We start from the raw sequence: 15367 nt of genomic DNA, 5'->3' as shown, positions 1-15367 counted from the left end.
ACAGGGAAGGAGGAATGAGGAAGCACAAAAGGAGCAGGGAGTGAATGGGTGTACAGAGAGGCTAAAGAGTGTAGTGCATAATAGGAGCGAGAGTAAGGGACAGAGAAACAGGGGATCCCAGAGGCTGAGAGTACAGATAGGTGGGATATTGGGAAGTACTGAGGGATGAGCAATGGGAGAGTGTGGAGCAGCGTGGGCACAAAGGAAGTGGAAGAGTAGGAACTGAGGTTGGAGGTGTACCGTGAAAAGCACAGAGTTGTTGGCCTCAAAGGAAATGGAATTGGTACTACAGAAGGAGGGGGAGGGTTAGGCAGTTATCATAAAGAGGCACAATGTGTGGGGGGGGGGGGAGTTTCCTGATGGAGGGAACATTGAGTGAGGAAGGACTCACAGGTAGGGGCACTGAGGGATAGCACAGTGGGAAAGACAGAGGGAGGTTGTGTTGTGTTTGCCACCTACAGATGTGACCCAAAGCCAGGACATAGGACAAAGCTGGAACTTGAAATCCTCCTTTATTCAGTATAAAAAATTCAAACCTCAACCCTACATCCCAAAGTAGCATCCCAAACCCTACAACCCTACATCTTTAAATAGTTTAGCCATAGGGCATTCAAGCCAATGATAGGAACAACGAACAGTTAGTGAAAGTCAGCCTGGGATTGGTTGTCAGCTGACCAATAGGTATTGGTTGTTTGGACTCACCATAACACCTCCCACTTGAAGATAAATACCTAAAGGATTTCAGCCAAAGATTGATTTGAATTGGAACATACTTTGGCAAAAAGGGGAGGAAGAAAAAGACTCAGAGGGATGGGAGAGAACACGGAGGGCCAGGACAGATGGGAAACAGGGGAGGCAAAGAGAGTTGGTCCATACGTAGAAAGGGTATCCTAGAGGGAAGAGGTACTAATGGGCAGGATCAAATGGAATGTTTGAAGAGAAAGGGAATGAGGAGTGAAGAAGAATGTAACAGAAAAGAGATGTAAGAAAGAAATGGGAAAGGAGTGGGAGTGCAGTTCAGTTAGAGATCATGAATAATACCAAACCTGAGATATCATTTGATGAAAAGACCCAAGACTGGACCCCATGACTGGGAGAAGTCAGTGCCGGCCTGCCACTGTATATTCTTTCTTTTACTTTCTCTGCTTCCCCTTTGACATCTTTCTCCCTTCCCCCACCTCTCTCTTTGCATATGTTTCTGTTTTCTCTCTCTCCCATCCGTCTGCTCCATCTAACCTCCACCCTTTTCTCAGGTGACCCTGCTTTCCCAGTATCTGGAGCAGAGGCTCGTTACCTGATGTTATTTTTGTCAGGCCGGAGTTGGGTACATTCTGCCTTCACTCCATTGCCTCACTTCATTGTGGCGTATCAAGGCAGCAGTAACTGGTGGGATCATCGGTGGGGTACTTAAGGGGAATTTGAGTGGGAGCTTCTTCACTCAGAGGGTGATGTAAGTATGGAACAAGCTGTCAATGGAGGGGATTAATTGTGGATTTGGATACATACATGGGTTAGAGGGGTATAGAGGCCTGTGGTCCAGGAGCAGGTAGATGAGGCTATGCAGAAGATCAGGTCAGCATTGACTAGATAGGCAAAAAGGCCTGTTTCTAGGCTGTGGTTTTCTATAGCTCTATCTGGAAAGCCAGAATCTAAGAAGTTATAGACAAGAAGCCACATATTATACATACCATAAATCAGAAATGTGGAATATTCAATAAACCAGCAACAGAAGTTACTATGAAATGTTTTGTGTCTGAATTGTTGCTCTGACCATGGGTTTATGAATCTAAATGCTCAATTAACTGGTTCCTATCTCACTGCAATTGTCTGAGATCTTATTATGATCCTCAGAATATTTTTGATTTTGATTCTTTCTGTGTTAGATCTTGTATCATTGTAAAATAAACTGTTTTCTTATCCAGGAAGGTGACAAGGAAAGGGAAAGATTAAGGTGGGGGAGGAAATGGATGAAGGTAGCACCAAGAAAAATACATTTATTTTAACAATATCACATCTCTATTTAACTTCTCAAAGAGTTTAACCAGATTGTCTGTTTTCCAAGAACATTTATCTAAGACTTGCTTTTTCTCACCTTGCCATGCAGTGGATATTTGGTCCGTGGGCTGCATCCTAGCTGAGATGGTCACAGGATCTGTGTTCTTCCCTGGATTTGACCGTATCCTTGGAATAAATATCTGCACAAATTTTAAGGGGAAGGAATTTATTCTATAATTAGGTGAATACACCATTCAGAAACAAAAAATTAAAATAATAAATGCTGGAAATTGTCATAATTGATGAAAAGGGATTTTTTAAATTAGAGCAACACCCACAAAATGCTGGTGGAACGCAGCAGGCCAGGCAACACCTACAGGAAGAAGTATAGTTGATGTTTCAGGCCGAGACCCTTCGTCAGGATCACAGTCGTCCTGACGAAGGATCTCAGCCCGAAACGTCGACTGTTTAGATGCTTATAGATGCTGCCTGGCCTGCTGTGCTCCACCAGCATTTTGTGTGTGTTGTTTCAATTTCCAGCATCTGCAGATTTCCTCGTGTTTGCGTTTTTAAATTAGAGTTTGATCATCCAACACTTATGAGGTGGTTGACTAGAAATGTTAAGGCAATGTCTTTCTGCATAAATGACCCTGATCTAATATATATATAGCTCACATTTTGAGTTATAATTTCAAAATTCTAGGATCTGCAATTGTATTTCAGAAAAAAAAGGTTGTTACTCTCCCAGCCAGTGAGATCAACTGGGTTTGACACCAGTCATTTCCGTCCTCTTCAAAGCAGGGGCATCTTTTTCAAGTTAAAAGGAAACTTCCCCAGTAAAGAAGAGAGTGGTATATTCATAACAAACCTTACATGGTTTTGGCCATGCCTTTACATAACTAAATATGGTGTAAAATTGACTATGAAGTAAACCCTCTTCCAATTACACTAACTCTCTTTAATTGTATGCCAGTTTGGAATTAGTTTCTTTATTCTTATTTTTACTATAACAAATTAATCTGTCAATCATTAATTTGAATAAGTGAAGGATGCAAGATTTTAATCAAATTAAAATTAAAGGATTTTACTTTGCTAAGACTATAATAATGTTTCTAAAATATTATATTTGGAAAGAAGTGTTGTTCCTGCTTAAGTTCTAATTACACACTATGTTGAAAAGCTGACACCTTGGAAAGGGGTCAAACTTTTAGCTTGGATAGAAATGAAAACACTTGTAACAGATGGAAATATGATCATACTTTCTCCAAACTCAAGGGGGAGCCATGGGCACCTGTCACTAACAAGAAAATCTGCAGATGCTGGAAATCCAAACAACACACACAAAATGCTCGAGAAACTCAGCAGGCCAGGCAGCATCTATGGGGGGAAAAGTACAGTCGATGATTTGGACTGAAACCCTTCATCAGGAGAGGAGAAAAGATTTGTGGAGTAGAGTTAAAAGGTGGGGGGGGGGGGAGGGGAGAGAGAAACACAAGGTGATAGGTGGAACTGGGAGGGAGAGGGGTGAAGTAAAGAGCTGGGAAGTTGATTGGTGAAAGAGACACAGGGCTGGAGAATTGTGAATCTGATAGGAGAGGACAGAAGGCCATATAAGAAGGAAAAGGGGGAGGTAAGGAGATAAGATGAGAGAGGGAATGAGGAGTGGTGGTGGGTGGGGTTGTCATGGGCGGAAATTTGAGAAATCAATGTTCATGCCATCAGTTGGAGGCTACCTGGATCGAATATAAGGTGTTGTTCCTCCAACCTGAGTGTGGTTTCATCGCAGTAGCAGAGGAGGCCAAGGAATGGGAATGGGAAGTGGAATTAAAATGGGTGCCCATTGAGAGATCCCACTTTCTCTGTCGGATGGAGCCTAGGTGCTCGGTGAAACTGTGTCACTGATACCTGATGGATGGAATTAGGTGCTCACAATCGTCCATCTTGCGGACCTCCCTCCTGGCACTTATCATTGCTAACGGTTCACCTACCCCTACAACTCTTCCCTCACTACCAATCAGGGACCTAAATAGTCCTTCCAGGTAGGCAACACCCAACCTGTGAGTCAGTTGGGGACAGATGCTACATCTGGTGCTCCTGGTGTGGCCTCCTGTAAATCAGTGATTGGGTACCTCTTTGCCGAGCACCTACGCTCGTCTGCCAGAAAAAGCGGGATCTCCCAGTGGCCACACATTTTAATTCCACATCCCATTCTGATGTGTCTTTCCATGGCCTCCTCCACTGTCACACTGAAGCCATGCTCAGGTTGGAGGAACAACACCTTGTATTCCGCCTGGGTAGCCTCCAACCTGACGGCATCAAGTCAAGTCAAGTCAAGTCACTTTTATTGTCATTTCGACCATAACTGCTGGTACAGTGCATAGTAAAAATGAGACAATGTTTTTCAGGACCATGGTGTTACATGAAACAGTACAAAAACTAGACTGAACTATGTAAAAAAAAACAGAGAAAGCTACACAAGACTACAGACCTACACTGGACTGCATAAAGTGCACAAAAACAGTGCAGGCATTACAATAAATAATAAACAGGACAATAGGGCAAGATGTCAGTCCAGGCTCTGGGTATTGAGGAGTCTGATAGCTTGGGGGAAGAAACTGTTACATAGTTTGGTAGTGAGAGTCTGAATGCTTTGGAGCCTTTTCACAGACGGCAGGAGAGAGAAGAGATTGTATGAGGGGTGTGTGGGATCCTTCACAATGCTGTTTCCTTTGCGGATGCAGCGTGTAGTGTAGATGTCCGTAAAGGTGGGAAAAGGGACCCCGATGATCTTCTCAGCTGACCTCACTATCCTCTGCAGGGTCTCGCGATCCAAGATGGTGCAATTTCCGAACCAGGCAGTGATGCAGCTGCTCAGGATGCTCTCAATACAACCCTGTAGAATGTGATGAGGATGGGGGTGGGGGGTGGGGGAGGGGGGTGGGAGATGGACTTTCCTCAGCCTTCACAGAAAGTGGAGACGCTGCTGGGCTTTCTTTGCTATGGAGCTGGTGTTGAGGGACCAGGTGAGATTCTCTGTCAGGTGAACACCAAGAAATTTGGTGCTCTTTACGATCTCTACCAAGGAGCTGTCGATGTTCAGCAGGGAGTGGTTGCTCCGTGCCCTCCTGAAGTCAACAACAATCTCTTTTGTTTTGTTCACATTCAGAGACAGGTTGTTGGCTCTGCACCAGTCTGTTAGCCGCTGCACCTCCTCTCTGTAAGCTGACTTGTTGTTTTTGCTGATGACGGTCATGTCATGTCATCAGTGAACTTGATGATGTGGTTCGAGCTGTGTGTTGCAGCACAGTCGTGGGTCAGCAGAGTGAACAGCAGTGGACTGAGCACGCAACCCTGGGGGGCCCCCGTGCTCAGCGTGATGGTGTTGGAGATGCTGCTCCCGATCCGGACTGCCTGAGGTCTCCCAGTCAGGAAGTCTAGGATCCAGTTGCAGAGAGAGGCCCAGTAGGCTCAGCTTTCCAATCAGTTTCTGAGGGATGATTGTGTTGAATGCTGACCTGAAGTCTATGAACAGCATCCAAACGTGGTGGCAATGGCATCATCTGTTGAGCAGTTGGGATGGTACGCAAACTGCAGGCGGTCCAGTGATGGGGAACATCCATTTTTTGATCTCCTGGTAATGACCCCCCCACTTCACCATTCCCCTCCCCTTTTCCCTCACTTACATTATCTCCTTGCCTGCCATTGCCTCCTTCTGGTCCTCCTCCCTCTTTTCTTTCTTCCATGGCTTTCTGTCCTCTCCTATCAGACTCCCCCTTCATCAGTCCTGTGTCTCTTTCACCAGTCAACTTCCCAGCTCTTTACTTCACCCCTCCCCACCTTCCCAGTTCCACCTATCACCTTGTGTTTCTCTCTTCTCTCGCCAACCCCCCCCCCCCCCACCTTTTAACTCTACTCCACGTCTTTTTCCTCCAGCCCTGCTGAAGGGTCTTGGCCTGAAACGCCGACTGTGCTCTTTTCCATAGATGCTGCCTGGCCTGCTGAGTTCCTCCAGCATTTTGTGCCTGTTGTTCAGATTTCCAGCATCTGCATATATTCTTGTTTGTGAGTCCATATTCCAAGTCTTCCTTGGAAATGCTCCCAACTCTTTCTGGGCTACGTTGACTTCTGCATTGGTGCTGCTTCAGACACCCACACCAAGCTTCTCAATCTCAACGACTTGCCCATAAATTCACTTGGTCCATTTCTAACACCCTCTCGATCTTACTGTTGCCATTTCTGGAGACAAACTGGTTACCAACATCCTTTGTAAATCTACCGATTTCCATGGCGATATTGACTATATCTGTTCCTACTCTGTCTCCTGTAGAAATGCTATTCCCTGTTCTCAGTTCCTTTGTCTCTGCTGCATCAGTTCACAAAATGAGGCCTTCATTTCCAGGATGTCCTCCTTCTTCAAAAAACAGTGATTCCCTTCCTCCACCATTGACGGTGCCCTCACCTGCATCTCCTCAGTTTCCCAGACATCGATGCTCATCTTTCTACCGCCTTAACAGGGATAGAGTTCCTCTTTTCTTTGCTTTCCATCCCGTGAGCCTCCACATCTTAGAAATCATTCTCTGCAATTTCCTCCATCTTCAATGGGATCCTATCAGCAAGCACATCTTCACGCTTTCCACAGGGTTCACTCCCTCTGTGACTCCCTGTACATTTGTCCCTCCCTCTCCTGGCACATACTCCTGCAAGTAACAAAATGCTACACCTGTCAATTCAACTCCATTCAGGGCCCCAAAAAGCCTTGAAGGTGAGTCAACACTTCACCTGTGAATCTGATAGGGCTATCTACTGTATCCATGCTCCCAATATGGCCTCCACTACATTGGTAAGACCCAGTGTAAGTTGGGTGACCTGTGGGATTTCCCGGTGGTCAATTATTTTGATTCCTGTCCCCACTCCCATTCCAGTATGTCAGTCCATAGCTTCCGCTTTTGCCATGATGATGCCGCACTCAGCTTGGAGAAGCAACAGCTCATATTCTGTCTAGGTGGACTCCAGCCTGATGGCATGGACATTGAATTCTCCTTCTGGGAATGTTTTTCTTTCCCTTCCCCTTCCTTTTTCTTCCGTTCCCCATTTTTGTCTCTTATCTCTTTTCCTCGCTCTCCATCAACTTCTCTTGGTGCCCCTCCTCCTCCCTTTCTCCCCTGATCCACACTCCTCTCCTATCAGATTCCTTCTCTCCACCTGTCACATCCAATTTTCTACTCCATCCCCCTCCCCCACCCACCTATCTCTCTTCCTAGCTATCCTCCTTCACCCCTCCCCCTACCTTTTTATTCTGGCATCCTCCCCCTTCCTTTCCAGTCCTGATGAAGAGTCTCGGCCCGAAGCATTTACTGTTTATTCATTTCCATAGATGCTGCCTGACCTGCTGAGTTTCTCCAGCATTTTGTGTGTTGGTCTAGATTTCCAGCATCTGCAAAATCTCTTCTTTATTTATATATGTTTCTTTGGAATTTTGAAAATAATTGTTTTTCCTGCTTTTGGAATGAATATTTATTGACATAATAAAGTGAAGACTATAGGTATTTTTTTCTGACCAGATATGAAGACAATTATAATTTAGTTCAGTGTTTCTTTAACTTTTCAGTTTAGATTTTGACCAACTGAAAAAGATCATGAATGTAACAGGAATACCACCACAGTACCTGGTGGAGAAAATGAAGAACAAAGATGTATGTATCTACTACCTTTTATTTATTGGGTAGTCACAGGAGAATACCACTATAAAAGTGTCATGCAGTCTCCTTCAATTGACCTGTTTGGCAGGTTTGGCCTGTTTTAATATCTCACTGCAAAGGATAGCCATTCTAGTTCTGTGGCACGCCTAACAGAGCAGGCTAGATTTTGGAGTTCCTCTACTCTATGGTGAGACAACAACCTTAGCCTTCTGCCTCCAAAAGCTGCCATTGAGCACAGTGTAATGGAAAGTACAATGAAGCTTATTGTGAGTCTGAACAGAGGATTGATCATACTTCCTCTACAGTGCAAAAGCTTTTTAAGAATGCTCTGAAGCCATTTGCTAATCAGCCTTCTTGCTTTTCTGAAACCTCAATTTCTTAGTGAGGTACCATTTTACAGTAACTCTGTTCCTTAGTACAAATGATTCAAGCTTTCTAGCTTTGAAGTTTGCATGATCACCTGTGCCCTGTCGGTTGTCCCAAGTGCTCTGGTGAACCTCCCTCACATCTCAGAGGCATACATTAGGTGATAGGTCAATTAGTCGCTGTAAATTGTCCCCAGTGTGCAGGTTGAATCTGGGACAAGTTGATAGAATTGCAAGGAGCCTAAAATGGGATGAGAGTATGCTGGTGGACTCTGAGGAATGGAAGGCTTGTTTCTGTGATATGTGTGTTTCTGACAGCTGCCGTGAGTCTAAACAGTCTGTCTGATGAGGCATCAATTAGATTACGCCATTATCCAACTTTTACATAAATGCTAATGCTAACAGTATAACATGAACACAAATGCTAATGTAACAATATAAAACTGTCATTCACACATTTGATGTGAGTGCTTACTGTACTCAGAGCAAGTGCTAGCTAATGTGAGTACAATAAGCACTCACTTACATGAATCCACTTACAGAATGGGATCTCTTTAAGGGAATGGTTGGACTGAGTTGTGTTTGTGTGCTCCATTGGCATTGTAGTTTAGCGGTTGAAGTTGATATGCAAGCCAAGGCGTTACAATATGGAGAGCAAGCTGTTGCCCATGCAGAAGGCCCCCCCCCCCACCCCATGCAGCTGATGAATCCAAAAGAACGGCAGAGACTGCCACTAGTGACGTCACAGGAGTTGCCAATCAATTTTGAAGCCAATATAGGATTGGCTTAGGGACTCGTTCTCCAGATTTTTCCTCAGGGTTTGCTGCCAAAGCCTTCCCCACCAGTGGGCATAGCCACGAGGCAGCAGAGGTTTGAGATCAGAATTTGCCGTCTGGATAAGCTGCCAACCATGGCCCGAAATTGAAATCAACATAAGTTTTATCATCCACTCTGCTTGACGGTGTTACCTTTTTAATTTCCTCAGGCAAGAGACTATGTCCGTTCCCTCATACCACAAGAGAAGAAAAAATTCCAACAAATTTTTCCCACAATGAAAGCACAAGGTATGGGTAATATTCACAAAACTTATATGAGCATGAATAGTAGGATTGTGCAGAATTAACAGGGATTTATGTAAGGAAAATCATGTTTGGCATGAGTAGCACACAGATTCTGGAAGAACTCAGCAGGTACTGATGAAGGGTCTCAGCCAGAGTCGTCAACTTTTTATTCCCCTCCGTAGACGCTGCCTGATGTGCTGAGTTCCTCCAGCATTTTGCTTGTGTTACACTGGATTTTCAGCATCGGCAGAATCTCTTGTGTTTTTGACGACAGTTTTGTTTTCTTGGAGCTGCAATTGTCAAGATAGATAAGGGGACCAGTGGATGTGGTGGCTTTATAGTTGAAAAGTTCTTCAAAAGGTACCATATAAGAGATTATTAACCAAAGGTGAAGCCCATTGGATGAGAGGTAATAAACCAATCCTCAATTCATGCTGGTAAACAGACAAGTATAATGAGTTGAATTCATGTTTTCTGGGGTTGTAAGGTTGTGACTAAAGGTTCACTGTTGGGGTTCCACCCGTTCTACATCATTGATTTGTAGGAAGGGACTAAATGTAGTATATCTAAGTTTCCCCATGATGCAATGTTGAGGGGCGGTGCAGTCTGAGGAGGATACGGAGTGCAACAGAGACGCTGTGAATTTATGGAAGCTTGGATGTAATGAGGAGATAGAGGGCTCATTCATTTTGATAGAAAAAATAGAAAAGCAGTATCTTTTATTCAAAAAAGAGACTCTAATGTCCTTGTACACAAATCACTGAACGTTAACATGCAATTATTAGCACTACTGTACATAGTGGTTAGAAAACATTTTTACAGCTCAGGGCATCGGAGTTCAATTCTGGCATCCCCTGTAAGAAAGCAAGTTTGCATGTTGTTGCTGTGTGCACGTGGGTTTCCTCTGAGTGCTCTGGTTTCCTCCCACAGTCCAAAGAGGTACCAGTTAGTAGGTTAATTGGCCATTGTAAATTGTCCTGTGATTAGGCTCGGGTTAAAGAGGTGGCACAGCTTGAAGGGCCAGAAGGGCCTGTTGCGTGCTTTATCTCTAACTAAAATAAATGCAGCTTGTAATTAGGAAGGCAAATCGTACATTTGTGAATAGAGTTCGAGCATGAAAGCGTTGATATCACTTTGAAATTAGAGAAGGTTCTGGTGAGATTAAATGTAGAATATTATGTGGGTGTCTGGTCTAGCAAACTAAAGGAAATGTGATGGAGGCTGTGTGGAAAAGATTGGTTTCTGGAAAGGAAATTCTGAGGTGTGGTAAGAGTTGGTTGACAGGTGAGAGATTGGTTACACATTCAAGTTTAAAAAGTCATTTTAAAACAAATTCTTGGAAGTTTGAAAGATATACTTAGGGACATCATTTCTTCTAGCTGTGCACCTAGAACCAGGGGTCACGTTCTCAAATTAACTATCACTCAGGATTGAAATCCTTCACTGAAAGCACAATGAGGGCTGTGGAGGTTGTGTCACCAGGTATATTCTGTTCAAAGGGAGGTGCATGGTAATAATAATGTGGTAAAAATAATCGTTCACTACCTCACTGAATAACAGAACAAACACAATTTGCCTACCAGCTCTATTCCTTATAATTTTTAGAATTGAGGACTTTAAGTTGATGAGGAGGACACTTAAGTCTCTCTGAGCATTAAGACCATAAAAATCGCTCATTTCTTTAACAAAGGAAGATAATGCTTTTCTACTTTTTCTATCAAAATGAATGATGTCTTCTATCTCCTCATTACACCCTATCTGCCATACAGTGGCATGCAAAAGTTTGGGCATCCCTGGTCAAAATTTCTGTTACTGTGATTAGTTAAGTGAGTAGAAGATGAAATGATCTCCAAAAGTCATAAAGTTAAAGATGAAACATTCTTTTTAACATTTTAATCAAGATTAGTGTATTATCTTTGTTTTGCACAATTTTAGAGTGAAAAAAAGGAAAGGAGCACCATGCAAAAGTTTGGGCTCCCCAAGAGATTTGAGCTCTCAGATAACTTTTGCCAAGGTCTCAGACCCTAATTAGCTTGTTAGGGCTATGGTTTGTTCACAGTCATTGTTAGGAAAGGCCAGGTGATGCAAATTTCAAAGCTTTAACTCCTCAAACCTTATCCCAACTATCAGCAGCCATGGGCTCCTCTAAGCAGCTGCCTAGTACTCTGAAAATTAAAATAAATGATGCCTACAAAGCAGGAGAAGGCTAATAGAAGATAGCAAAGTATTTTCAGGTAGCTGTTTCCTCAGTTCATAATGTAATTAAGAAATGGCAGTTGACAGGAACGGTTGAGGTCTGGAAGACCAAGAGAACTTTCCGAGAGAACTGCTCTTACGATTGCTAGAAAGGCAAATCAAAACCCCCGTTTGACTGCAAAAGACCTTCAGGATGATTTAGCAGACTCTGGAGTGGTGGTGCACTATTCTACTGTGCAGCGACACCTGCACAAATATAACCTTCATGGATGAGTCATCAGAGAAAAACCTTTCCTGCATCCTTACCACAAAATTCAGTGTCAGAAGTTTGCAAAGGAACATCTAAACAAGCCTGATGCATTTTGGAAACAAGTCCTGTGGACTGATGAAGTTAAAATAGAATTTTTGGCAGCAATGAGCAAAGGTACGTTTGGAGAAAAAGGGTGCAGAATTTCATGAAAAGAACACCTCTCCAACTGTTAAGCACAGGGATGGATCGATCATGCTTTGGGCTTGTGTTGCAGCCAGTGGCACGGGGAACATTTCACTGGTAGAGGGAAGAATGAATTCAATTAAATACCAGCAAATTCTGGAAGCAAACATCACACTGTCTGTAAAAAAAAAAAGCTGAAGATGAAATGAGGATGGCTTCTACAACAGGACAAAGAACCTAAACACACCTCAAAATCCACAATAGACTACCTCAAGAGGCACAAGCTGAAGGTTTTGCCGTGGCCCTCACAGTCCCCTGACCTAAACATCATCGAAAATCTGTGGATAGGCCTCAAAAGAACAGTGCATGCAACACTCAACTAGAACTAAAAGCCTTTTGCAAGGAAGAATGGGCAAAAATCCCCCAAACAAGAATGGAAAAATTCTTAGCTGGTAAAGAAAGCGTTTACAAGCTGTGATACTTGCTAAAGGGGGAGTTACTAACTACTGACCATGCAGGGTGCCCAAACTGCTGCTTCGGGCCCATTTTCTCTTTTGTTATTTTGAAACTGTAAAAGATGGAAATAAAAAAATAATCTTGTTAAAACATTAAAGAAATGTGTCATCTTTAACTTTATGCCTTTTGGAAATCAGGTCATCTTTTACTCGCTTAGATATTCACAGTAACAGAAATTTTGACCAGGGGTGCCCAAACTTTTGCATGCCACTGTATATTGACAGCACCTGAAGATTGATGGAGGGAAAGGGATGGCGGCTGTTGATATGTGCCTGGCAAGTCTGAGCTCCTTTATTGATGAAAATACCTTTAAATGTTTGCATAACAAAAATAGAGACATGGGAACAATGGGGGTGGGGGGGGGTGGGAAACAAAAGGAAGGAAAAAATACCAGTAGTATGTAATACCCGAAGGGTGGTTGAGAACTTGACAAGGAATACCTTAATGATGAGAGTGTTTATTTTACATATATTTTGCTTTCACTGTATATACCTTACAGTGGGTGTGTGTAACCATGTCATTTACAGATTTCTCAAATCTCCCTTAGCTGTTGACCTGCTAGAAAGGATGCTAAATCTAGATCCAGACAGAAGAATAACAGCCAGTGAGGCATTAGAACATCCCTATCTCAGCGAGCACCATGATCCAAACAACGAGCCAGAAGCAGAACCATATGATGATTCCTTTGAAAGCCTGGACCTAAAGGTTGAAGAATGGAAAAGCAAGTATTACTCAGGCTCTCTTGCAATTACACTGTTATCTCTGGAAGTTCAGAGAGGTGTATTTCTGGGGCCGTGCCCTCCATTGACACTGATTTGAAAGGAGATGGGTCATGAGAAGGAGGAAATATGGAATCATAATCACAATCAGGCTTAATGTCACTGGTGTTTGCCATTAAATTTGTTGTATTGTGGCAGAAGTACATGGAATACATAATAATTAAAAAAACTTGTACATCACTCTTTCTCTATCTATCTATCTATATATAAAATATAGTAATGTACAGGTTTTTTATTATTATAAAAAATAAATATAATTTTATTTATCCATTATCATAGATGCTTCCTGACCTGCAGAGCTCCTCCAGCATTATGTGCGTATTGCTCTGGATTTCAAGTGTCTACAGAATCTTTTGTATTTACTGTTGATTCTTTATGATCCAAATGCAATAACTGACTAGTAGTTGACATCCCATATTTGGTGTACAGGATTCCAGTATGTCATGGTGCATGTAGAGTCAGAAACAGGTAAGCACCACCAGGCTGTAAGGCAATAATATTGAAAGATGCACCTCATCTTCCCTTCCCCTCACGTGACTTGGATTTTCAAAAGTTCTCTGGGTGTGGGAGTGAGTGACATTATATGGAGCTGCATACAAATTTGAATCAAGGCAAATTATTATCTTAAATGAAATCAGAAAATGCTGGAATGAGCAACAGGCCAGGCAGCATCGGTATTATGAGAAACAGTCAATATTTCAGGCCCATAGCTGGTATTCGCTAGTAGGCACTTATTCCTCAACAGCAACACTCATAGATTTTGAAGTTAACTGCCAAAATCTTTTTTTGAAAGAAGGCACCAAGGTACATTTGAAAGGCTTCTTACCTTGAAGAATGCATAAAATGCATGTTCACGGTATAAACTATTCTTAGCTTTTATCATTTTGATTTTCAAGATGTCCACTCTGTAGACAAGCAGAATACTATTTTCACTCTGTTGCTGATATAATAATGCATTAGTAAGCCACAGCATGTGTTCCGTTCAATTTGAATGCATAATATTTCAGGCAGAGTAATGATAAGATGATCACTCTGCAACAATTTTCTCCCTGTAGATGCAAGCAAACTTGCAGCTATAATGGGATCCATTATATTCATGGCCATGTGGCCAAAATTGTATAAATATCATGTATAAAAGGGAAAAACATAAGGGGGATTTTTATAGAAAAACTGCAATTGCCCTCTACAAAGATGCCTGACAAAGGAAACTCTGAGAATCTGAAATTAGGCTTAATTGCCCAAAACAAACAGTTTTACTGCATGAGGGCCATTGAAACAAAATAGCTGTCTGTTCCCATGGCTTTAGGTATGGACATTTCTAAACTTTTTTTCCCCACCCCCTCCTCTCTAGGTCTTCTTCACATGGAGATTACAACTTTTGACCCAGAGAACCCAAGGCAAATGGCAACCTGATGCAGCTCGGTCGCTAGAAGCAGTACACTCATCTGAAATGAATTTGGAACCATGAAGCCACGTACTAGCAGTTAATCTGCATCTGTTCTTCTTGTGTCTGTGCACAATAACAGAAATATTAAATAAAAGCACACACGTGGAAGATGGCACTAACTGGTGTGTTCATATGGAAGGGGGAGAGGAGAGCAGGAGCGGTGGCAGGAGCAGTAGGAGTAGCAGCGCTTTGTAGTTGTAGCAGCAGTATCAGTAGCATTAGCAGAAGCAGAAATAGCTGTCGCAGTAGTAGTAGGAGCAATGGTAGCAGTAGTAGGCGCAGCATTGGAATAAGCAATGGCAGTAGTAGTAGCAGCAGCACGGTCACTTGAGTGCAGTATGTTGTTTTCCTGAGGGGTTGTCTATTGGTGGCTCCTCAAGTGGCTCTAGAGGCCAATCTGGGATTCATGTATGCCACTGTAGATTTTATGTTACAGAATCTATAATTACTGTAGTAATTACATTGATTCCTCATTCTAACTTTCCCAATCAATAATTCTATCACAGCCTCCAAGTTATTCAATCTTTTGTGTCTGCTACAGGAAACACTTCTTTAGCTCCTTTGTGCTGTGGAAACAACAATCTACTTGTAGAAATCCCTGCTGGCAATGATGAGAAGCAGTGGCTGGGCAGTACAGAAGAAGCAAGAGTAGACAGGGACTGACTGCCCCTTGTAGCTTTTTCAAGGATGGGATGGTGAGGGAACACCCACTTTTAGTATGTCCTTTTGTTTTTTTTTGGAAAGCATGCATCCCAAGTCTGACTTGGTGCCAGCACCTTGTTACAAATACCCATGGGTCACCAAGGAAATAAATGCACTTCATCAGCCATTTTGTTTACATTGTCTGTAAGTTAGAGTTTATATTATAGGACGGCC

General features: G+C 42.8%; 1 protein-coding gene across 2 annotated transcripts in view; it reads left to right on the top strand.

Annotated features, from left to right (window-relative positions):
* zgc:171775 (STKc_p38 domain-containing protein) overlaps window positions 1–14620 on the top strand; it is a 39043-nt gene extending 24423 nt beyond the window's left edge. Inside the window, exons 8-12 of one of the 2 annotated variants that reach the window (XM_059944749.1) lie at window positions 2105–2176; window positions 7609–7688; window positions 9045–9123; window positions 12813–12986; window positions 14396–14618. In XM_059944749.1, the coding sequence (XP_059800732.1) occupies window positions 2105–2176; window positions 7609–7688; window positions 9045–9123; window positions 12813–12986; window positions 14396–14457 (467 nt within the window). In that variant the 3' untranslated portion in view covers window positions 14458–14618. Of the gene's footprint in view, window positions 1–2104; window positions 2177–7608; window positions 7689–9044; window positions 9124–12812; window positions 12987–14395 lie in introns of both variants that reach the window. The other variant, XM_059944750.1, reaches the window with a different exon arrangement.
* The last annotated feature ends 747 nt before the right edge of the window (window positions 14621–15367 follow it).

The sequence above is a fragment of the Hypanus sabinus genome, chromosome 19, assembly GCF_030144855.1.
Source record: "Hypanus sabinus isolate sHypSab1 chromosome 19, sHypSab1.hap1, whole genome shotgun sequence".
NCBI lineage: Eukaryota > Metazoa > Chordata > Chondrichthyes > Myliobatiformes > Dasyatidae > Hypanus > Hypanus sabinus.
The sequence above is the reverse complement of the archived record's forward strand: the minus strand, read 5'-3'. Positions and strand labels throughout refer to the sequence as shown.